The following is a 24,797-nucleotide window of genomic DNA, read 5'->3' on the forward strand; positions in this document are numbered from 1 at the left end:
GTGGATCCGGCCTCCCCCGGAGGATGTTCTCTGGTTCAGTATTATGCGTGAAGCAGCAATGTAGTGGTGGTGATACCACTGTTACTTCCTATTTCTCCTTCCTTCTGCCTTTCCCTCCTTCTCCCTTGCTCCTTTTTTTTTGGAGAGGTTTTTGCTATAGGGCACGTGCGCTCACCAGAAAGAGAGAGAGAGACAGAGAGATAGAAAGCAAGAAATCACCCCCTATGGGGGATGGCCACACCACAATCCCTTCTCCATTCTCCTCTCGGGATCTTGGGCATGCATGCACACACACTCAGCATGAGATTAAGCCACCAGGTCTGGGACTCAAACCATGGTCAACCACATGGGAGTCCAGTGACATAGCCATTATGCCAACTTCTGGTTCCTCCCTTGTTCCCTTTTATAGACTTAGGCCACAGTTCCGCTCTGGACACCCACCTTGGTCATTAGAGAGGATACAGAACTATCTGTTCTCTGGCATAATCTGCCATATATACAATTATTTTTCATTACAGTGTTGTTTTTGTTGTACTCTGAATTTATGACTCTCTTCTCTCTCAGACTCTTGCTATGAAAAGAAGAAAGATTCCAGTGAATCAAGGATGTGTGGCCTCTGGATGGGTGACAGGTAAGAGGTTATACTCCGTTTTTCTGCCAAGCAGAGCACCTCGAGGTGTTGTGGAATGATGAGGCAAACAGTTCTCATGCTGGGAGCAGTGATGAACGTTCCCAACCACACTTATTTCATGTGTCTAAAGTTTTAGGTTTGCACTGTAAATTAAAAACGATTTACAAATGCTTAGAGCAGCATTCCCTTTCCTGCCCCCCAGTTATGTTGAAACCTTTTGAAAACTTTATGGTGTAGATGTTCGAGGCTTTCAAAGGTGAGGAAGGGTGCTATGACTGAGCATCCATGAGGCCCTTGTTCCTGTTCAGTTGCCTTGCCTTGATGTGAGACTATGTGAGTGTGTTTCCGCCCCTTGTTGAGCTGTTGACTGCCACTGCCTCTTGTCATGAACATAGCTGTATGTGCATTTATACTTGCCCCCCAACAGCTGGGCCTGCTGGCTCTTTGGGGCACCCTTCCTTCTTCCAGGGTACCAGTGCTCTCTGTGGTAAGAAATTCAATCCTGTGAAGATTTGCTGAGTGTGTTTTTCTTTCCTTTCTTTATTCTATTTTCTATTTTCTCTTCTCTCCTCTTCTCTTCTCTTCTCTTCTCTTCTCTTCTCTTCTCTTCTCTTCTCTTCTCTTCTCTTCTCTTCTCTTCTCTTCTCTTCTCTTCTCTTCTCTTCTCTTCTCTTCTCTTCTCTTCTCTTCTCTTCTCTTCTTTGTTCCTTTCTTTTCTTTCTTTTCTCTTCTCTTCCTTTTTTTCTTTTCTTTTCTCTTCTTTTCCTTTCCTAATGTGTGTGTATGCTCACTAGAGAGAAAGAGACAGAGGGAGCGAGAGAGGAAAAAGCACACCTCCCCTCCATGGGAAATGATCATGCCACAATCCCTTCTCCTCTGTCTCTCCCTCCTTTTGGGATTTTGGCATGCATGCACATATGTCGGGCATGTTTCTCAAGCCACAGGGTCTGGGAGTCCAACTGTGTAATCCACCACGTGGGATCCAGCTGCCTTAACTACCAGGCCATGGAATTGGCCCTGAATCCATTTTCAATTAAGATAATACACAAGGCACTCTGGTGAAATAGATTACATGCATCGTTCAGTAATAAATAGACATGAAGAGGCTACCTCGTGCCATGCTCTGTGAGCAAGGAAGCTCCCCCTTCTTGAAAGATACCTTCCAGGATAAATGGATACAGAGTAAACACTAGGAAGTGTGACAAGTGTTGTGAGGGAGACACGCAGGGACTGAAAGATGTGACATGAGCATGACTATGCCTGGAGAATTGGAGAAGGCTTCTCTCATGCCACTTGAAAGTCGCAGTAAGTGTTCATCAAATAGGAGGCTTACCGAGGGCTCTAGAATAACTCTTAGAGGAACACGCTGTCCTCTCAATGCCTTCATCTTAATGGAGACCCAAGAGCTGCCACACACAGTACTTCTTTGACCCCAGGCCCACTTAGGGCAGATAGATTATTACAGGCCAAATCTGAAGTGGAGTGTGTGATTTAGACAGGCAGAAATAACAGCCTTGGTTTCCAACTGGTCCTTATAGTGCCTTTTGTCTGAGTTTATGTGCCAGGCTCAGCTCTCATGGTTTAGGTACAATATAAAAGATCAGGAGTTTTATAATAAACCAACTCCTAGTGTCATCATCCCTCGGTATCTACAAAAGATTGATCTCAGGACTCCTATGGATACCAACATCTATGGATGCTCAAGTCCCTTCTATAAAATGGCTTAGTATTTGCACATCATCACGGCTCGTCTTCTCATATACTTTCCTTCATTTCCAGATTACTTCTAATACCTGATAAAACAAAGACTATGTAAATAGTTGTGATATTTTTAAAATGTGTGTTATTTTTATCCTATTATTGTTATTTGTAAATGTAGGTATTTATTTATTTCAAATGATATATTTTCAATTCATGTCGGTTGGATCTGAATGTGGAGCCCCCAGATATGGAGGGCCAACAATCGAGGACATTGCACATCGATCATAACACGGTGGTTTCCGAGGAGGTGGTACTCTAAGAAGACAGGTACAAAATCAGCTTCCCAGGAAGGCCTTGGCCTTCATGACTCAGGCCTAGTCTTCACGCTTTGCTCACTGCTTCCTTTTCTTTTTTCTTTAGAGAGGTTTTTGCTATAGGGTGCATGCACTTACCAGAAAGACAGAGAGACAGAGAGACAGAGAGACAGAAAGCAAGAAATCACCCCCCCCAGGGGGGATGGCCACACCACAATCCCTTCTCCTCCATTTTCCTCTCAGGATTTTGGGCACGCATGCACACGCCCCCAGTGTGAGTTTAAGCCACCAGGGCCGGGACTCAAACTGCGGTCGACTACATGGGAGCCTAGCAACACCCATTACACCATCTACTGGTTCCACTGCTTCCTTTTCTGAAAACTAACTGATGACCATAAATCAGAGCTGAAGAATGAACAGGAAGTTCTGACAGGAGAGGAGACAGAGCAAGCAATTCCAGACAGTAGAAACAGCAACGGTAAAGACTTCAGGGCACAGCGCACCTCAGGGATGGCAAGAAACCCAGAGCCTTTTGGGGCAGAGGGCCAGGAGAAAAGGTCGAGGGGAAGACAGATGCCACCTGTGTGAGACCCAGTAGCCCATCATTGTCAAGGATTTCCATCTCAATCACAAACAGAAGACATGGCAAGGTTGGAAGATAACACAGGGCAGTGACCCGGGCCAGTGAGACGATTTTAGAAAAGTCCTTATGGCTCCTGTGTAGAGAATGGATGGACACAGAAGATACAGGGGGCCACTTATGAGACTATGTTAGTGCAGGTGAGAATCATGGAGCTTTATAGTGATGATGAAGAGAAAGGGGAAGAAGAATGCCAAGGACATTTAGCACCTAGAAAGAGCAGGACCTGTAGGTTGAAGAGGGATGTAGGCACATACTGAGTATACAAATGCTTTATAAGAGAGTAGGAGGATGTCAAAGGAGAGAAAAACTGTTATGGATGTTTTCTGTATCTGGTATGAGTACCTGGTGATGCCATTTGCTGGGATGGAAATGCTGGAGGAAAAACGCAATCGCTTGTACAGGTTGATGCATGCAAGGAAGAGGAGACTGAACACATGCTAGGTTCATCTTAAACAGGCTGCCTGGAAGTGAGAGGTTCTAGAACTTCACAGAATCTTCTGGAGGTCTGGTGGGAAGGAGGACACAGTTACCTCCTCAGTTACCCTAGAGCAAAGCCCCCTTGCTCAGAAGGTTCCATGCTGTCCACCAAGCAAACTTCTGATCAGCTTCTCAGGACTTCTGATTCATGTGACTAAACAGCCCAGGTTCACCAGGCATCTGGAAAAAACCTTTGCTATCAAGGAGGTTAAGATTTTAAAAAGCAGGATAAAAAAAAGGTCGCAGTTGAACCATGAATTCAAAGAACAAGAAGAGGCTTTACAAACTGAATAGGGTCTTTGATGAAATGCAAAGAGATAACATGTATATAAAAATTAAAATAGCTTGTGAAAAAGGAACATTCAGAAAATAAGGAAGATCTATTAAAAATTAAATTTGACAGGACCTGCAGATGGTGTAATGGTTACATCACTGGGCCCCCATGTAGTTGACTGTGGTTCGAGTCCTGAACCAAGTAGCTTGAAACTCATGCCAAGCACATGTGTGTACACACCCAAAACCCTGAGAGGAGGCTGGAGGAGAAATTGCAGTGTAGCCATCCTCCTGAAAGGTGATTTCTTGCTTTCTCTCTCTCTTATAGAGAGCGCACACACCCTATAGCAAAATTCTCTCTCAAAAAATTAAATATAATTACAAAAAATCATAATAGAATTAAAAAACAAAGTTGGAGAAATAGTCCAGGAAGTAGAAATGAAAAACAGAAACAGAAAATATGGGAATAAATATCAATTCAGAGATTCCAAATTTTGACTAGGTAAGAATTCCAAAATTCAGCATAGAAAAAACAGAAGAAAATTAGCAAAGAAATGCAGAGACTCCTCTGGGTTTTAGGTTGCAAGTCCGACAATGTCCTATAAAATGCCTAGCACAATGAATGAAAAGGATGATGCCAAACACATTATCATGGCATTTCAGAATCTTTGGGGGAAAAGATCTTAAACCAAATAGATTTATAAGCTTTTTGGTGCATCTAATTTTCAAACCATATGCAGATATTATTGGGTGGTACACAAAGGGACAAAAATAAAAACAGCATCAGGATTTTCAACAGCAACAAGAAATAATAGGCTGAGCAGTACTCTTATATTTCTAAGGAAAAATTATTTTCTAGCCAGAATTCTATTTGCAGCCAAGCTATCAATTGTTGGTGAAGGTAGACTGAAGATATTTTCATATATTTAAAGATGACTCAGTCTTCTTCAAAAGCTACTTGAGATGTGCTCCAGAAAAATGAGGAAGTAAAAATAAGACTGGACAATGTGCAAAAAGAAAAAAAAAAGAAAGAAAAAAGAAAAAAAAGAAATCTAACCCAGGAGAACCATTGACACAGGTCACAATATTTTTCCATGAAAAGTGATATAAAGAGTGATGAAGTAGAGTGGGATATTGGAACGCTGACCCTCATCTACGATTTCTGGTTTTTATTTCTACTTCCTGAACTATTTCTCCAACTTTATCTTTTAAATCTATTATTGATTTCTTTGTAATCATATTTAACTTTTAATAGCTCTTCCTTGTTTTCTGAATGTTTCTTTTTCATAACAAGCTTTTTTATTTTTATGCTCATGTTCTCTTTTTTCATTTCATCTGCCTTCAAGAAAGTTAATCAGCAAGGACTAAAATTGATAAATCGAATATCAATGTTAGTACTGTATTTAGAGATATAGACTAAAGAGTTAAAAGTTGTTGAATTTGGGGGATCAGCAGTTAGTATAATGGCTATGTCGCTGAACTCTCATGTTGCTGACCGTGGTTTGAGTCTTGGACCCAGTGGCTTAAACTCACGCCGGGCGCGTGTGCGTGCGTGTGTGCCCAAGATCCCGAGAGGAGAATGGAGGAGAAGGGATTGCGGCGTGGCCATCCCCCTGGGGGGTGATTTCTCGCTTTCTATCTCTCTCTCTCTGTCTTTCTGACGCACACGCCCTATAGCAAAAAAACAAAAAACAAATTGTTGAATTTGGGATGAGTACATGACAGTTAAAGTAAATGACAATGGATTTTATCACATGGTGCATATATAGATATAACTTTGGTAAAAAATGTATTTATTAAAAATTATGAAAAGAAATACTCTGTATTTACACTCAGTGATGGGTGCTTTGGTGATATGAGCAAAGACCTACATTCAAAAATATCCACTGCTTAAGGCCAGCCCTATAGTTTAGATGTGCATTGAGTTGAATACTACATGGTCAACAGTGATTTAAATCTCAGCCCTGGAGACTTGAAAATCATGCCAGGTACATCTGCATATATGACCCCAATTCTGACAGGATGGAGAAGTGGAGAAAAAGGGATTGCAGCATGACCATGCTCTGCTGGAGGTCTCTCTCTCTGACTAAGTGTATGTAGCCATTGGCAATTAAAAAAAAAAACAATAATATTCATTGCCCAAATGTCTGTAGGAGCAAAAGACTGTACACCACTGAAAACTAAATATTCATCATTAGCCAAGCAGTTAAATTAATCACAGGATTGTAAGGCATGAAAAAAATAAGGTATTTCCCTGTATGTTGGTATGAAAAGGCCTCCAAGCTACATTATTCCATGAAAAAACAAGATACAGGAGAACATTCAAGACATATTCTATTGTGTATTATAAAAGATGTGTGTGTATATATATATATATATGTGAGTGTGTATACATGCATATATATAAGATGTATTATATATGTATATATATGATATGTATATAGGTATATATAAAATGTGTATATATGTATATGTACACACACACACACACACATATATATATATATATATATATATATATGCTTCTATATTCATAAAAAGTTTCTGAAAAGCTATAAAAGTAGTATTTTTTTTTTTTTTGGAGAGGTTTTCGCTACAGGGCGCGTGCGCTCACCAGACAGACAGAGACAGAGAGACAGAAAGCAAGAAATCACCCCCCAGGAGGGATGGTCACGCCGCAATCCCTTCTCCTCCGTTCTCCTCTCGGGATCTTGGGCACGCATGCACACGTGCTCGGCGTGAGTTTTAAGCCACCAGGTCCAGGACGCGAACCGCGGTTGACTACGTGGGAGTCCAGTGACATAGCCATTACACTAACTGCTGGTTCCCAAAAGTAGTATTAACTGTTGCCTCTAGGAAGTAGGACCGAGGGACTAGGGAGAGAGGAAAACTTAACATTCATTATATGCACATTTATTATTAATTTCCACTGTGCCACTACACTTAGCTTTTCAATGAAAAACTTGATAATGTGAATTTCTTAGTCAACCCATTGGAAAAAGAGTGAATGAACACCCACCTGAAGGTGTGGGCTGGGAGGCTTGGTACATAGGGAGGTGGTCACCCTACCTTCTTCCTCCAGGACTTTCTGGTGTGAGCCTGGGGCCCGCTGAAGAACCAGTGTCATGGCAGGGTGAAAAGGGGCATTGGGCTGTAATTCTTTCTCTGTTCTCTTTTTTCAATATCTAGTGCCTGTTCTAAACAATATATGTGTAAGCACAGCCCGAGTAATCCTGACTATAATTACACGAATTTTGACAACTTTGGCTGGTCTTTTCTTGCCATGTTCCGGCTTATGACCCAAGATTCCTGGGAGAAGCTTTACCAACAGGTTACGTATTTATCATTTCTCTTTTCTCTCTTCCTCTCTCCCTTTTCTTCCCCCTCTATACTTATCTGTCATTTATTTATGACCTAGGACCTGTCCTTCAGATCCTGTTTTTAATAGTTACACTGTTAAATTCTGCTTTGAAAATTGTTAGAAAGTTCAAGAAAATTAAATATATGATATTTGAAAGAAAGAGTGCAAAATAGCCTTTCTAGAAATACCATGCCTTTCCATATTGCCTACTGCCCACAGTTCCACCAGTAGCATGATCTCTTTTTTAATTTTTTATTCTAATTTAAAAAACAGGTAAACTCCTGGTTTACAAATAATCATTGCACGTCTTTTTAAGGTATATTACGGGGTTTTCAAAGCATGCATTTAATGTGTAATAGTTAAATCAAGGATATAGTTCTATTCATTTTCTTCAACATTGAACCCTACATAATGTACGTATTTGATAGTAGTTCTATTCACCTTTTTTTTAATGGGGGAGATGTATATATTGAATTGTCAGCAACAGGGTTACTTGGTTTTGGTTTGTAGTTCCGTAACCTATTCCACTTGTTTACCTGACTTTTTTGTGTTTGTTGTTCATATTCTCCCAACACTCCTACCCAACCACTTCCCTTTTAATTTTAGAAATACAACTACTCAGGAACAGCAGATGGGATAATGGTTATGTCCCTAGACTCCCACATTCCTGACTGTGGTTCAAGTCCCAGACCTGGCGGCTTGAAACACACTGTGTGTGTGTGTGTGTGTGTGTGTGTGTGTGTCCAAGATACAGAGAAGAGACTGAAGGAGAAGGGATTTCAGCGTGGCCATCCCTCCTGGGGGATGATTTCTCGCTTTCTGTCTCTCTCTCTCTCTCTCTCTGGCGAGCACATGCATCCTATAGCAAAACAAAACAAAACAAAACAAAACAAAACAAAACAAAACAAAACAAAACAAAACAAAACAAAACTTTTTTCCAAAGAAAAGAAAGAAAGAAAAGAAATACAACTCCCCCCGAGGACGTCAGAGAGAGTAAAGTCACTGACATTTCATGTGAATGCATGGATGTCCTCTCCCCACGAAGAGCTAGGGCATCAGGGGCCCCTGGGTGATGGAGAGGCAGTACCTGATGCTGTGGTGGGCTGAGCAGTAAGCGCTGGGTGTGGTTGGCTAAGCCCATTGTGTGTGTTGGCTAGGGAAAAGCCAACAGTCTTCTGCTGTGGGATCTTAGCACGAGGCGACGGTCCCCCCGTGTGGAAGAAGGCTTCAGATGCAAGCATGTGTTCTGTTCCTTGCAGACTCTACGTACCTCTGGACTCTACTCAGCCTTCTTCTTCGTGGTGGTCATCTTCCTGGGCTCTTTCTACCTGATTAACTTAACCCTGGCTGTCGTCACCATGGCTTATGAGGAGCAGAACAGGAATGTAGCTGCAGAGACAGAGGCCAAGGAAAAGATGTTTCAGGAAGCCCAGCAGCTGTTAAAGGAGGAGAAAGAGGTAGGGACATGTGGGATCAGACAGTAGAGTCTACCTCGGGGTCAGGACAACGTACCCTGAGACTCAAGAATGCAGCCTGGGGCTGGTCTCAACATTTTCTGTACTGGTGCTTTTCTGAAATGTAAGCCTCACAGGCTGGCTATCTGTTGTCTCTGAGAAAGTTGTTCAGACTCTTAAGAACAAGGAACTCTTAGTGTTGATGCTCTTTTCTTTTCTTTCTTTTTTTTTTTTTTGGAGGGGTTTTTGCCATAGGGCACGTGCACTCGCCAGACAGACAGAGAGAGACAGAAAACCAAAAAGCGAGAAATCACCCCCCCAGCAGGGGATGGCCATGCAATCCCTTCTCCTCCATTCTCCTCTCAGGATCTTGGGCACACACGCATATGCGCCTGGCATGAGTTTTAAGCCACTGGGTCCAGGACGCGAACCGTGGTCAACTACCTGGGAGTCCAGCGACATAGCCATTATGCTAACTGCTGGTCCCGATGCTCTTTGATTTTCTGAAGTCTGAACCTTCTAGGACAAGTTACAAATTACTAGCTAGCCAGGCTCTGCTCTAGGCTTCCTCGTAGAAATCTGGAGATGTTTGATTCAGGGTCTTTGCTAGAGAACTCTAGAATAATCACAATACCCCTTCCCTCCAGAAATTCCCATCATATTGATAGGCCAGTCTAATATTTTCCCTGGTATCTTTACACTCTTTTGGTTTGGTTTTAAGATTTCTCAGGGCAGAGACCATGTTTTATATTTCTCCTCTTTTATAGAGATTTGTCAGAAGGAAGCTCATCATTAGTTTAATATCTACATTGTCAGGCACAAGCATTTTTGAGTGCCTAGCACATTTGGGACACTATGCTCAGGTCAGTGATATAGAAATATAAAAGAAATTAATGCTGCCTCTGATGGCCGCAGTCTCTGCAAAAACAGGCCATGTTCCCACCTATGTAATGACTGAGCTAGCATATTCTAATTAGGTTATGGGCCAGCGAAATGGTACAATGAAGAGAAGAGAGTATTCTCATGAAGGTCGGGGTCATTGCAGTTATTTTATGGGGAGGTATAATCTGTTCATTAATTGCCTTTTTTTACTTTCCAAGGCTCTGGTTGCCATGGGAATTGACAGAAGTTCACTTAATTCTCTGGAAGCATCATCTTTTTCCACAAAGAAAAGAAAGCTCTTTGGTAATACGAAAAGGAAGTCCTTCTTTTTGAGAAAGTCTGGGAAAGATCAGGCTCCAGGATCAGGTTCTGATGAAGAGTCCCCCCAAAAGGTAAGTCTTGTCCAAGGTATTAGTAATGCAATAATGCTTGCCCCAATTGCCAATCTAACATAAAGGATTTATTCATTCACTTAACGAATTTATTCATTTATCCATTCATCTATTTATACATACATTCTTTTTTAAATATACTTTTTATTTATATTTAACCAGTGTACCTCTGTACAGCCTACAAAATGTTTTTTTCTGAATATGAATAGGGTATAGATCAGTCCAGTCAAAGATATCACCATATACATTATCATCAGCAGATAACTTTATTTTTGTGTCTTTTAAGTGTTTTTTTCCTTGATTCTTTGCCTCCCAGCTGCTATTCCTCACCTCCTCCTATACTGTCCTTAGTATCTACAGTGGCCCTCTCTGTTTTTATACCTTCCCATCTCTCAGTTTCTGCCAGAGTACAGACATTCCATAGATACTAAGTGGGGACATACAGTGTCTTTCTTTCATAGTTTGGCTAGCTTCGCTTAGCAATAAATCTTCCATATTCACCCACTTTGTAGCAAATGCCAGGGTCTCATTTTTTTTAATGACTGAGTAGTATTCTGTAGCATATATGTGCCACATATTTTTCAATCCATTCATCAGTTTTTGGACATTTGCATTGTATCCATGTCTTAGCAACTGTGACTAATACTGCAACAAACATGTATGTGCAAGTGTTTTTCCAACTGAATGTTTTCTTATCCTTTGGGTAGATATCCACTCCTGGATATCAAGTGGTGCATCATATGGTAGTTCTATTTGTAGATTTTTTGAGGAACCTTCATATTGTTCTCAACAGTGGCTTATTAATTTGTATTTTCATCACAGCCTCACCAGCACTTATCATTCTTTCTTTATTTTTTTAATCTTAGCCATTCTGACTAAGGTTAGGTGGTATCTCACTGTGGTTTTTATTTGCATTTCTCTTATAATCAGAGATGTTGAGAATTTGCTTTTTGGCTGTTCATATGTGTTCTTGGGGAATTGTCTGTTCAGCTCATTTTCCCATCTTTTAATTGGGTTGATTAATTGGGGGAGTGGTAAGCTACTTGAGTTTCTTGCATATTCTGGTTTTGAGTTCCTTATCTGAGACATAGTTTGCAAATATATTCTCCCATTCTGAGGGTTGTCTCTTCCCTTTAATTATTGTTTCTTTTGCTGTGCAGAAGCTTTTCAGCCTGATGTAGTCACACTTATCTATTTTCAGGATTATTGTCTGTGCTTTAGGGGTCTTATTTAAGAAGATTTTGCCTAATCCAAAGTTTCCAAGAGTTTCCCTTGTGTTTTCCACCAGTAGTATTATAGTTTCTGGTTTTATGTTTAGATTTTTGATCCATTTTGAGTTGATTTTTGTTAGTGAGGAGAGATATGAGTCCAGTTCCCTTTTTCTGTAAATGGATATCAGTTTTTCCAGCATCATTTGCAATAGAGCTTTTCTTTTCCCCACTGTATCCTTTGTCAAAAATCAGTTGACTGCATGTTTTGGGGTTTATTTGGGTTTTCTATTCTGTTCCATTGTTTTACATGCCTGTTTTTGTGCCAGTATTGCTGTTTTGACTATAAATATATTTCATGCATCCATGTATCTATTCATTTTTTAAATTATTTGTTTAGTTAGTTAATTTTTGTCATAAGATGCATGCACTCACTGGAGAGAGACAGAGAGAGACACAGAGAGGAAAAGTGAGAAATCACTTCACAGGGAGATGACCATGCTGCAATTCCTTCTCCTCCAATTCCCTCTTAGGTTTTTAGGCATGCACACACACATGCCTGGCATGACTTTTCAAGGCACTGGGCCTGGGATTCAAAATACACAGTCTGCCATGTGGGATCCAGCCACTTTATCCACCATGCCACCTGCTGGCCCATCTCTTTATTTATAAAGTGTCTACAGTGTTTATTGTCTGCCTGGCACTGGGATAGGTACTGAGGATACTTGGTTATCCACTGAGTTTACAAATAATGATGAAGCCACACTAATAAGAAAACAGTTACTATTTAAAGTGAAGATAGATATGATGATCACTGTGGGGAAATGGAGGAGCAGACTTCAGAGTGCAAGTAGAGTATTTGAGAAGTGATCCCAGAAGTGATCCACAGAGAAGTGATCTGGGTGAGGGGACATGGCCAAGGAAGGTGCATTATCAAGCCAGTTACCACTGAAAGTAGCTGAAGATAGCTGGAGTTTAACTTGTCTGGAGTGAGGGAATCAGAGTATGCACACACTAATTTTGATCCAAGATGAGTTAAAGATTACTGGGGACTAGAGACAATAATTATCTTATATTTCTGACCTGCTGTGTTCTAGAGCACAGGGGATTTGTGTTACCAGGGAAAGCCCTCAAGCAAGGCTCAAGGACATACGAAGAAGACAGCCAGCACCATCAGACAACCAGCCCAGATGTGGTGGGATAAGAGCAGGGGTTCTGACAAAGGTTACCAGAATGAGCAGGTGTAGCTGAAAGGATGAATTCAGTAAGGAAAAAAAAACAAAAAACAAAAAACAATAGAGCATTACTGGTGAGTGTTCTCCAAGACACATTATAACCACATTGACCAAAACCACAGACAAAGACAAGATACTAAGATTGGCAAGAGAAAAATGGCAAGTTACTTACAAAGGTTATCCCATCAGACTAACAGCAGACCTCTCATCGGAAACAATGCGAGCAAGGAAAGAATGGGAAAATATATTCGAAGTGTTAAGGGAAAAACAATTTCTACCTAGAATACTGTACAGCAGCTGAAAAAGCCTAGAAGCAAAGGCAAGAAGAATGTGACCCATTACAAAACATGTGTGTGTGTGCATGTTCACGTGCACACACATGCATGTACATGTGTGGGATGAAGTTGGGGCAGGATGGGTGGCTAGAGGCTATGGTGGTAAGAAGGAGACTATCCAAAAAAGCCTTGAAGACCCAGCTGAGGAATTCACTTTGTACTCTGAGGACAAGGGGTTAAGCAGCACTGAAAGTCTTTAAGCAAAAGAATGATTGGATCAGCTTTACATTTTTTATATCCTGAATGCTGGATGCATCAAAGAGAGGGGATTGGAGAAGGATAAGAAAGCTACCAATTGCAGTAACTCAAGCAAGGAATAACAGTGATTTAAACTAGGGTTAGAGCAATGAGGATGATGAGAGATTGATATCGGTAATCAGAAAATAAAGTCTGACAATTGACTCAATGTAGAAGAGGGGTAATGTCCAGTTTAGGACATGGGTAGCTGCTGGATGGAGGGTAATTTACTGAGAAAGAAAAGGAACATGTTTTGGAGGTGAGAGAGATGGCAAGTCCAGTTTTGAACATGTCCATTTTGAGATGCCTATGGGACATTCAAGCAGAGGTATTGAGTAGACAGAGCACGCTATGCAGAAATGAAGCTATGGGAGGATTTGCAGCATAAAAAGCTCTGGTTATTAAAATGGGATATGTTCAGACATGTTTAATTGTGAAGAGAAAAGTCAGAAAAGAGGAAACCATTGAAGATACAGGTCAGGCAAGAGGGAGGCAAGAGTCTCTATCCTGATTTAGAAAGAGGAGATGAAGTGGAGAGAAGGTGGGTGAGCATATCTTATAAAGGGGTGGAAAAAAGGAATCTAGGAAAAACGTGTTTAACAGACATTAGAATGTTAGTTGTTTGTTGAAAGCATTGTGTATGGATATCCTTCATTTGATTCTCACACACTACATGTATGCTTTGCAAAACTGCATTGATTACTTTTTTTTGCAGTAAACTTCTTGATGATTATGCTATAAAGATGCACAACAATTACTTGTAAATGAGAAACTATAAAATAAAATTAGAGGGAAAAATGGAGGCCAGGGATTTTTGTGGAAGTAGAAAAATCCTGTTCATGGCAGTGATCAGCTGTCTGCTGCAGTGATGGGACAGATCTCTCAGTATAGAAACATTTTGGTCTCAACTGGGCTAGACCGAGGTGTATATCATGCTGGGTAAAGTCTCTTCACAATCTAAATGATGTATAGAGATTTAATGTATGAATAATAATAATAATAAACATTTTTGCAGTCAGACCACACTATAATAAACTGCAAATATTTCTTTTATTATGTTTAGTTGTTATTCATTTCAGAGATAATAGACAAAGACCCAGACACTGAATATGAAATGCCTTTGCTTTTAATTAGAAAGACTATAGAGGAACCACTAGATGGAGTAATGGTTACATTGCTCAACTCCCACATAGTTGACTGTGATTCAAGCCCCAGACTCAGTGACTTGAAACTCACACCGGGCACATGTGTGTGCATGCCCAAAATCCTGAGAAGAGGGTGGAGGAGAAGGGATTGTGGCATGGCATCTCCCCTGGGAGGTGATTTCTCATCTCTCGCTCTCTCTGGCAAGCATATGTACCCTATAGCAAAAGTCTCTCTTAAAAAACAAAAGAAAGACTATATAAATGATTAGGTTGTCAGGAAGGTCATGACGTATTTTTCTATGTAAAAATGTGTCATGACTTTCCTGACAATCCAATAGCTTATCACAGACAAATAGTTCTCCCTGGGGCCCTGGTTGGTCAGAACCTTTGGGAAGTAAGCCATTACAGATACCAAAGTATTTAATATATAGGTTTTGTGATACTCGGTTTTACTGTTCTTTTCAGTTACTTATTTTAGTTAAAATCTATTTAGGCAGTTTTTCAAGGCACTTCACTATCTGGCCCCAGTTCCCCTTTCTAAGTTTATCCCCACTTCTGCCCTTGGCAAACATTGCTTCCAAATTAGGCTTTTTATTGTTTTCATACCATGAACCATTGCTAGTTTTTGTAAAATTTTCATTTGCCCTTTGTTGACATTGACAAAGCACAGAGAAAGTAACATTTCTGTAGGAGTCTAGCAATGTGAATGCTGAAGACATATGAATGGCCAAATCATATTTCTCTAATCCGTTAAATGCAAGGTAGGGAAACGAAACATTTGGCATGGTATGAAGATGAATTAAGCTGACCTATATGAAATGTTGAGCACCATCCCTGCCCATGGCATTGAAACAAAGGAGTTTGTGAAGTGTGGAGAAGAGGCAGCCTTTAGAAGGTCCACCCTGCTTTCCTTATTTATTTATTTATTTATTTATTTATTTATTTATTTATTTATTTATTTATCTTTTTGCTAGTGCACGTGTGCTCATCAGACAGAGACAGAGAGACAGAAAGCAAGAAATCACCCCCCAAGGGGGATGGCCACGCTATAATCCCTTCTCCATTCTCCTCTTGGGATCTTGGGCACACGCACACGCGCCTGGCATGAGTTTTAAGTCACCGAGTCTGGGCTTCAAACCACAATGGACTACATGGGAGTCCAGTGACATAGCCATTACGCTAACTGCTGGTCCCCCTGCTTTTCTTATAGACACATCTCATAGAGCAAACTAAACGACTGTCCCAGAATCTGTCCGTGGACCATTTTGATGAGCATGGAGACCCTTTCCAGAGGCAGAGGGCACTGAGTGCTGTCAGCATCCTCACCATCACCATGAAGGGTAAGTTCTTTTTGTGTTATGTTTTCTTTTCATTGCAAGAGGGCATGTATACTCACCAGAGAGAGACAGAGAGACAGAGAGAGGGCGAAAGCACCCCCTCCCCCAATGGGAACGTGGTCACACCACAGACCCTTCTCCATTTCTGCATCCTGTTAGAATTTTGGGCACACATGTAGACCCACCCAGATGGTTTTTCAGGCTACTCTGGGGCTGGAACTCAAACCATGGTCAGCCATGTTGGATCTGACTCCCTTAACCACTAGGCCACTGGGCAAGTCCCAGGCAGGGTAAGTACAATACTACCTTACATTCAGAGGGAAGGTCTAACTTCACCAATGTCCTCTCATTCTTCCCTGACCCCCCTATAAGGCCTCTGCAAAGTAGACTTTTTGTTGTTTTTAAAGGATTTTGCCATAGGACATGTGTGCTCACTGAAGAGAGATAGAGAGAGACCGTGAGAGCGAAAGTGAGATGGTCACACCACAATCCTTTCTCTTCCATTATCCTCTTGGGATTTTGGACACAAACACATATGCACTCGGCCTGACTTTCAAGCCTTCAGTCCGGGCTCACACTGAGGTCAGTCATGTGGGAATCAAGTGCTTTAACTACTATGCCACCTGCATTTTTTTTTAAACCAGCCTACTTTACCAGACTGCAAAGAGTGACTGATTCCCTGTGCCTCTTTGGGGCATGTAAGCAAGGTGACTTAAAAGAAGTAGGCCTTCCCTATGGGCCACTCTGAGCTTGTATTCAGATAGTGGTGGGAACTGGCTAGACCTAAGATGGAACTTCAGACCATGAGCACAAACAGTTCTTACAACCAGACTGGGAAGTCACGGGAGGTTGGAGTAATAATGATAGTTAGCCAAAGAAGAGAAGAGTTGGAGTTGTCAGGGGGTGGCCATTGTTACTTACATTAGTGTCAGGAATCAGAGGTCAAGAGAGGTCAGTAGAAGACTTCTGTGGACAGGCTGGAACCAAGCTGATTAACTATGCACCTGATTCACAGCAGGTAACAGGGCTTTGTTGAAGGGGTCGGTGTTCAGGGGCAGCATCAAGTCCCTACACAAAGGTGGAGTCAAATGGGTCTCTTAGCACTTTGAGCCTGTTGCATCACCTACTTGGATCTGCATGTGGTTCTGAAAGGCTGCCAAGGAGATAGGGAATGCAGCTGCCTCATGGCCTGAACTCAGCCAGCTGAGAGAGTGTCTTTCACTGTTTCGGTACTAACGAATGTCCCTGCCTGCCTGCCTCTTCTTCCTCTAAGCCCTGGTAGCCATGTGTGTCTCTGTTATAGTTGTCATCATGGGCTGATATGAGAGGGCATAGCTTGGATCTCTGTCTGTCTCTCTCATGGCTTCTCAACCAGTCAGTGTTGACTTGCACATCTCTAACAGTACAGTCCAGCTCCTGGATGTTCGAAGAAGTGTGAAGCCCTGGTGTACTTGACTATGCCACATGCTAGTTGTATGTGGGAACTGTCTCCTCTGCTCTGTGATTGGTGGGAAAACTTTCTGGCTACTCAAGTCAGTGCCCTCGTTGATTGGTCATGGATCACAGAAGGCTCTGGGGCATCGGGAGGAAGGAATGCACTCAGGCAACAAGCAGCTCCCCTGGTTCAGAGCTAACTTCTCAATGGCTCTTTCATTCTTCTTCTCCAGAACAACAAAAATCGCAGGAGCCTTGTCTCCCATGTGGGGAAAACCTGGCATCGAAATACCTGGTGTGGGATTGTAGCCCCCAGTGGATATGCATGAAGAAGGCCCTGAGAACCGTGATGACTGACCCCTTTACTGAGCTGGCCATCACCATCTGCATCATTATCAACACCGTCTTTTTGGCCATGGAGCATAACAATATGGAGAAGGATTTTAAGGCTATGTTGAATACAGGGAATTTGGTAACTTTAGTTTTTTGTTTTTTGTTTTCTTTAGACAAATTCTCTCTGTATCATGATCCTCTTGCCTCAGCTTCCCAAGTAGCTGGGATTCCACTGCACCTGGCTTTTAGGGTGGGTTGGGGACCAGTTCCACCTCCTAGGTGGCCTTAACCTGCTGAGGAGCAGTGTCTACTGGTGCATATTCCATGGCTGGGTTGGTAACTCTAGGCTTTTTTAAAAATAAAAAACAGATTCCAGGGACCAGCGTAATGGCTGTGTCGCTGGACTCCCATGTGGTCAACCGTGGTTTGCATCCTGGACCCGGTGGCTTGAAACTCACGCTAGGTGAGTGTGCGTGCGTGCCCAGGATCCCGGAAGGAAAACGGAGGAGAAGGGATTGCGGCATGGCCATCCCCCTTGGGGGGTGATTTCTTGCTTTCTGTCTCTCTCTGTCTCTCTCTGTCTGTCTGGCAAGCGCACGCGCCCTGTGGAGAAAATCTCTCAAAAAAATAAAAATAAAATAAAAAATATATATATAAAAGATTCCAAACTTTGAATTATAATTTTTTCAAAGTCTAAACATGTAGGTGACTTAAGCTAACCTAGATCTTTGGTCCCTTTAAGTGGAGTAGAGGGGAAATCTGAGTGTTACCATTTTATTTCAACCCAGTACATTTCAGTAATTTTCCATGGGCCCTGTGTTGGCCCCCTGGCATGTATAGGTATGTCTTTAGAAATTCAGCGGTAAGCCAGAAACAAATAGATATCTGAAAAGGTCCATAATTTGGGATAATTAAGAAAATATTAATCATATAGAAACGCACGGTAATGACTAACATGGTCCCCAGTGATATTCATGACATCATCTACCAGAATGATACGGCCATTATTACTGGCTGTTATTTTCCATGGAAAGGTGACTCAGGGCCCAGTGCTGGCAGAAGTTCACTTTCCCGGGAGGAGGCGTGTGGAGCATTCAGGGTGGGGCTGGGGTGGGCTTTCAGACTTGAGCCTGCTTCAACATGTTTCTCACTGGGTGGGTCTAATTTCAGTTAAATTGAGATGGGGAGCATCAAGGATTATTCATTGTAATTTACACTTCCTGTGGAAGTCATTTTTCTCATGGGAAAATTAGTTCCAAATATTATCAGCAACAATTACCTGCTGGATGTTCTACTCAAATAGCTAATGGGTTAGTGGGCTAAAAGTCTTACCCGTCTTTTTTCTTCTTAGTGTTATTTCATTTGTCTAAATTATGATGCAATCTGTGCTCTTTTTGTATTTTAAAAATAAGAAAAAATGTAAGACAGATACGAAGAAGAAGATCCTCACTCCCTAGGGTCCTACTAGCAAAGATGATCATTTTTAGCACTACATTACACACACACACACACACACACACACACATGTATTTTTATTTTTGTTTATTTGTTGTTTTGTTTTGTTTTTACCTTTTTTATACTTTGCGCTTTCTTTTTGCATCATTAAGCTCTATTTATATTCACGAGAACCAACTGTTTATTTTGAATCAAGAGATCTCCACAAAGCTGCTCTTATGCGTCAAGTTCAGGATGGTGTGGAACTAGCAACAGGTGTCTGCCACCATCAGCTCCACACCCCTCCCAGGAGGAGCAGAGATACCGTGGGACTGTGGTATAAGACCAGGCAGTGTGTAAGCAAGTTCCTTTTCCCATGCTACCTTTGGTAATAAATGTCTGTGGGTGTGAATGGGTCTTACTAGATCCCATGCACCCAACATGGGATCGAGTCGGTCACACATGTATTTTTGTTTATTTGTTGTTTTGTTTTGTTTTTACCTTTTTTATACTTTGCGCTTTCTTTTTGCATCATTAAGCTCTATTTATATTCACGAGAACCAACTGTTTATTTTGAATCAAGAGATCTCCACAAAGCTGCTCTTATGCGTCAAGTTCAGGATGGTGTGGAACTAGCAACAGGTGTCTGCCACCATCAGCTCCACACCCCTCCCAGGAGGAGCAGAGATACCGTGGGACTGTGGTATAAGACCAGGCAGTGTGTAAGCAAGTTCCTTTTCCCATGCTACCTTTGGTAATAAATGTCTGTGGGTGTGAATGGGTCTTACTAGATCCCATGCACCCAACATGGGATCGAGTCGGTACCTCCTTTAAGGTCAAGGTCTTCTGGCCTCCAGACCAGTGTATTCAGCTATCCCCTGATGTATCTTATAAATGACAGCATTATGGGACCAGCAGATGGCATAATGGTTACATCAACGGACTCCCCACATAGTCAACTGTGGTTCGAATCTTGGACACCTGGCAGCTTAAAATTCATGCTGGGCATGTGTGCATGTGTGCCCAAAATCCCAAGAGGAGAGGAGGCTGCAGCATGGCCATCCTTCCTGAGGGTGATTTGTGGCTCTCTCTCTCTTTCTGGCTAGCGCATATGCCCTATAGCAAAAATCTCTCCAAAAAAAAAAAAAAAAAAACCAACGAGAAAGAAACGACGGCATTATTTCAGAGGCAGAATGGCATATCTGTGGGGGCATCCATCCCAGTTTCAACAGAGTCAACAGACCCCATCCTCAAGCACCATCTAGTAGAGAAAAGTTCACTGATAAGTCCCAGAGAATATCTAAAGATCCCAGAGTCATCTCTCTGGACAGGGCTTCCCAATTGCATGGGCAATCTGTCCATCACTTCATCTGCTGGTCTAATTGAAGAAAATGAGAAAATCTCCCTTCTCAAACTTTCCACTGACTAAGCATCTTGAGTGTTAACGTGAATCTGCGTTTTGCAGATAGAAGCTGGCTAGTTAAGTGGTACCTTTTTTTTACTCTTCCCAGCAGCAGAAGGAGCCATGGGATGTTCTTATCTTCTGAGTTCATAGGCAGCAACTGCCCTGTAGCTTCTAAATATTGATGAGAATCCTGTATACCTGTCCACACAACTTATGGTCCTATTGCATGTGCCCCTAGACATGAATTCAAAGATGATAGTCACTTCATCTATTGCCACCATGGTAAGAGTGGTGATGAGAGATCTTAGAGCCTTGAGTTCCAAGGAACACATCCAAACCTCCCTCCTTGGATGGATGGACCAGGATTAAACTGGTCTGTGGAGTTCTGTGGGACTGGACTAGGAAATGTATGTTTCATACTTAGGGACTGCTCAAATCAGAGGACTACATTAAGCTTTCGAGAGGCCTTAGATTGCAACTGAATGAGATGGGCAAAACAAATAATCCCATTGCATCTTGGGATGCTGTAGAGCTAGACACCTAAAACCTAAAGGAGACAAGAGGAGGAGAGAGCTGAGAGGGAATCAGTATACAGGTATCTAGGATGGCACCACTGTATGCGTTTAGGTACTGGTTGTGACACTGAGCAGGAATAGACAGCAAGTTTAAAGGGAAAATAAGGGGATATGTTTGAATTTTCTCTGCTGCCCCTGATTTTTAAAATATTTTGATCCTGGATTTATCTTTCTCTGTTTCTTTCTTTTTTTCTTTTCTTTTTTTTTTTTAAGAATTATTTTATTTAACTTTATTTATTTTAATTTGACCAGAGAGGGACAGAGTGAGAGAGAGAGAGAGAGAGAAGGAAAGTGAGAAAGCAAGCCGCCAGGTTTGGGATTTGAACCATGGTTGGCCATGTGGGAGTCCAGCGCCCTTAACCACCCACCACCTGCTGGCCCCTCTTTCTCTGTTTCTAACGTATATCATTTTATTCTAGGTACATCTTTAAAAAATACTAAATCATTGATTTATAAAAACAGATAAACTGTTACCTTCATCCAGGGGTTTTAATCATTTATACCCCCAAAACTGTAATACAAAGTCTTATAACTGACATTTTAAATGTTAAAACCTTTAATATTTTTGTTATTTTTATACTTTTGCCAAAAAATTCTATTTGAGTATATATGTGTGTGCATACGTGTGTGATAAAAACGTGCTGTTTACTATAAAGAAATGATTTGTTTTATCTTCTGAAAAGATACATGAGAATGACTTAGTTTTTTTTATTTAGCTACTACTTATTCAACAATTTTGCAAATTTCTTAACCTTGTATTTACCTAATTATCAAAGACAAAGACAAAACGTATTTTTGCCCACAGAAAACACACAATTTAGCACTTTTTGTAACTCTTGATCCTTCTTTTTACTCTTTGACACTTTGTTCTGGAACAATGAACTCTGCATTCTGAGTGAGTTTAGGAGTATATCCTGATTCACCAGTCTTTTTTTTGACCATAACCAATCTAGAGCTTGCTCATATAGTGAGTAGCTCAAATACATTTTTTTTTCCCCCTGTCTCTGGCAGTGTTTTCTAATTCTCTGCTTTAGGCTCATATTTTATGCTTTACTTTTTTCTGATCAAGGTTTTGAGATGGAGTAGTTAGGTAAACTCCTAAATTACAGTTGATGGAAGAAATATATCCCTAGTTTTCAGAGCTGTTGTGCACCACTCTCCTTGCCTTCCATTTGGGGATTTATACTGGTATTGTATAGATTATTCTGAAAAGGCATTGTTTGACACATCCTATTACCCTACCATCTACCGAGAAGCCAATTTTGCCTTATTTTCAACAGAATGGGAAATAATATTGATTTTCCATTCTGATTAGGAACTTGGTAACATGGGCTGGGTATCATAGAGAGGGGCAGAGAGAGGAGCCAAGATATAGTGAAGTTTGTGCTACAGCAGAAATTGTTTCTATTCCATGGACTTTACCTTGTATCAACCATGAGAATACTTTTTATTTCTTTGTATGTACTATAATTCTTCCAGACCGTTTTTATTCATACACCTCCATGAAGAGGTACTTTCCTTTTCTCATTCTTCTTTGTTTCATTGTAGGTTTTCACTGGCATCTTTATAGCAGAAATGTGCCTAAAAATAATTGCACTCGATCCCTACCACTACTTTCGCCGAGGCTGGAACATTTTTGACAGCATTGTTGCTCTTCTGAGTTTGGCAGATGTGATAAACAGTAAATCTGGAAAAGCAGATCTACAGTTCTTGCCTTCCTTCAGAGTGGTAAGGCATTTTCTTATTTTGTTTCATAACTTAGCTGCCCAAATAGAAAATCTTGAGTGAGTTCAATGGCTATCTTAGACTAAACTTTAATTCACCAGAAATGACCACAATGCAGAGTAGAGTGTAGGAGAGCCCAGGAGAGGTCTAGAGAGAAAACTATATAGAGATTACATCTGGGAGGGGAATTGGGAAAATAAGGTGGGCCTTTTATTCTTTTTAAAAGATTTCTTTTTCTTCTTTGGCAATGAATATAATTTCTAAGCTTTTAGAGTAAGGAACTTGATTCAGTTACCTAAGTGTACATTTTATATTTTTTTATACTTGGGATACATTAGAAGTTACACTGCTCAAAGTCAGGCATTATTGGGAACCTCTACTTAAATTTTATTGGTGCTCAGATGAACACAATTTCATTTGCTTTACCACAATTTAGGCTTGTTTTTTGCTCCAAAGCAAGGAACTCTGTCCCATTATCAGTATATGAAAATAGAATTTCCCCCAGGGTGCCTCTAGCTCACTTTTGAGTAGACAATGACAATTCTTTCCTTTAAGCATCAAGTCTTACTGGTTTGTAATATTTCCATTCTTTTTGAAGAGATTTTTGCTATAAGGCACGTGTGCTCACCAGAGAGACAGAAAGTGAGAAATCACCTCTCCCACCCCTGGGTGGGATGGCCACGCTGCAGTCGCTTCAGCTCCATTCTCCTTTCAGGATTTTGGCCATGCACACACACATGCCCACCATGAGTTTCAAGTTGCCAGGTCCAGGACTTGAACTGCAGTAGGCCATGTGGGAGTCCAGTGCCTTAACCACTACACCACCTGCTGCCCCCTACTAGTTCATTCTTAACAGGATTGTGCTTTAGAGTGCAGCCATCACTTTGTATCGATTAAGTAAGAAATAACCTTTGAAACCAGATGTTGTGTTTTCTCCCAGGCTACTGTTTTCTATAGGATCTGTGAGGCTCCTTGGAAATCTCACTGTGTACATGTCTTAAGTAGCTGCTCTCCTTTTTCCCCATGAGTACAAAATAGATATTAATGACATCATGGTTATTGCTTTTAGATTCAGACTTGAGGCCTGAGTTATATAATGCAGGAGTGAACAAGCTTCTTTCTATTAAAGGTCAGAGAGTAGATATTTTCAGCCCTACAGGTCTTACGGTTTCTGTCACAACCTTTGAAGTTGGCCACTCACACAAAAAGAGCCATAGATATTTGAAAGCCAATAATACTTTACTTGTAGACACTGAAATTTGAACTTCACATGATTTTTATATGTCCTCCAATATCCTTCTTTTAATTTTTTAGCCATTTAAAATATATTTAAAAAAAACACAAGGGACCAGCAGTTGGCATAATGGCTATGTCATTGGACTCCCATGTAGTCAAGCATGGTTCAAGTCCCGGACCTAGTGGCTTAAACTCATGCCGGGCACATGTGTGTGCGTGCCCAAGAGGAGAATGGAGGAGAAGGGATTGCGGTGCGACCATCGCCCCTGGGAGTGATTTCTCTCTTTCTGTCTCTGTCTTTCTGGTTAGCACACGTGCCCTATAGCAACAACCTCTCAAAAAAACCCAAAAAACAAAACACACACACACACACACACACACACACACACACACACACAAAAGCCATTCTAATGTCTCAAGTGATACAAACAGGCAATAAGCTAAATTTCAACCTCAGGCCAGAGTTTTCTGACCTCTGGAATATTATATAACATTCTGAAACATCCATTTTTTATAATAAGTATATATACTCAATCACCACCTTTATCCCAGAGTCTTCTTCATCATAGTAGACGAGAACAAAGTGTTTCCATTTCTAAATAAGAAGTTGACATAGGTAAGTATTATATTGGAACAGAGCGTTGGCGACTACGTTCAGGGTGGATTTGGCCTTGGAAAATCATGAAAGTCGTAAGTGCTGTGTTTTGGGGACATGTCCTTTGCTTTATAGACAAGCAAATAGCGTCTGTCCTTAACTGGCTTTTCTTCCACTTCTGTGTGTCATCTGTTTCTACAGCTGAGGATCTTCAAGCTCGCCAAATCCTGGCCAACGTTAAACACACTAATTAAGATAATTGGCCACTCTGTCGGAGCTCTTGGAAACCTCACTGTGGTCCTGGCTATTGTGGTCTTTATTTTCTCAGTAGTTGGCATGCAGCTTTTTGGCTCTAAATTTGGGTCACTAAAGAATAAAAAATGTCAGGACCCCTGTTTCCGGCGTTGGCATATGGGGGATTTCTACCACTCTTTC

General features: G+C 41.2%; 1 protein-coding gene across 1 annotated transcript in view; it reads left to right on the forward strand.

Moving 5' to 3' along the window:
- SCN11A (sodium voltage-gated channel alpha subunit 11) overlaps nt 1–24,797 on the forward strand; it is an 84,886-nt gene that overhangs the window by 18,888 nt on the left and 41,201 nt on the right. The window contains 8 exon segments of the mRNA XM_006161354.1: nt 565–631; nt 7,229–7,370; nt 8,660–8,857; nt 9,955–10,128; nt 15,499–15,628; nt 17,293–17,531; nt 22,355–22,534; nt 24,564–24,797. The exon segment at nt 24,564–24,797 is cut by the window's right edge and continues 162 nt beyond it. Of these exon segments, the coding sequence (XP_006161416.1) occupies nt 565–631; nt 7,229–7,370; nt 8,660–8,857; nt 9,955–10,128; nt 15,499–15,628; nt 17,293–17,531; nt 22,355–22,534; nt 24,564–24,797 (1,364 nt within the window).

Source organism: Tupaia chinensis, unplaced genomic scaffold (assembly GCF_000334495.1).
Source record: "Tupaia chinensis unplaced genomic scaffold, TupChi_1.0 Scaffold138441_1, whole genome shotgun sequence".
Taxonomy (NCBI): domain Eukaryota; kingdom Metazoa; phylum Chordata; class Mammalia; order Scandentia; family Tupaiidae; genus Tupaia; species Tupaia belangeri.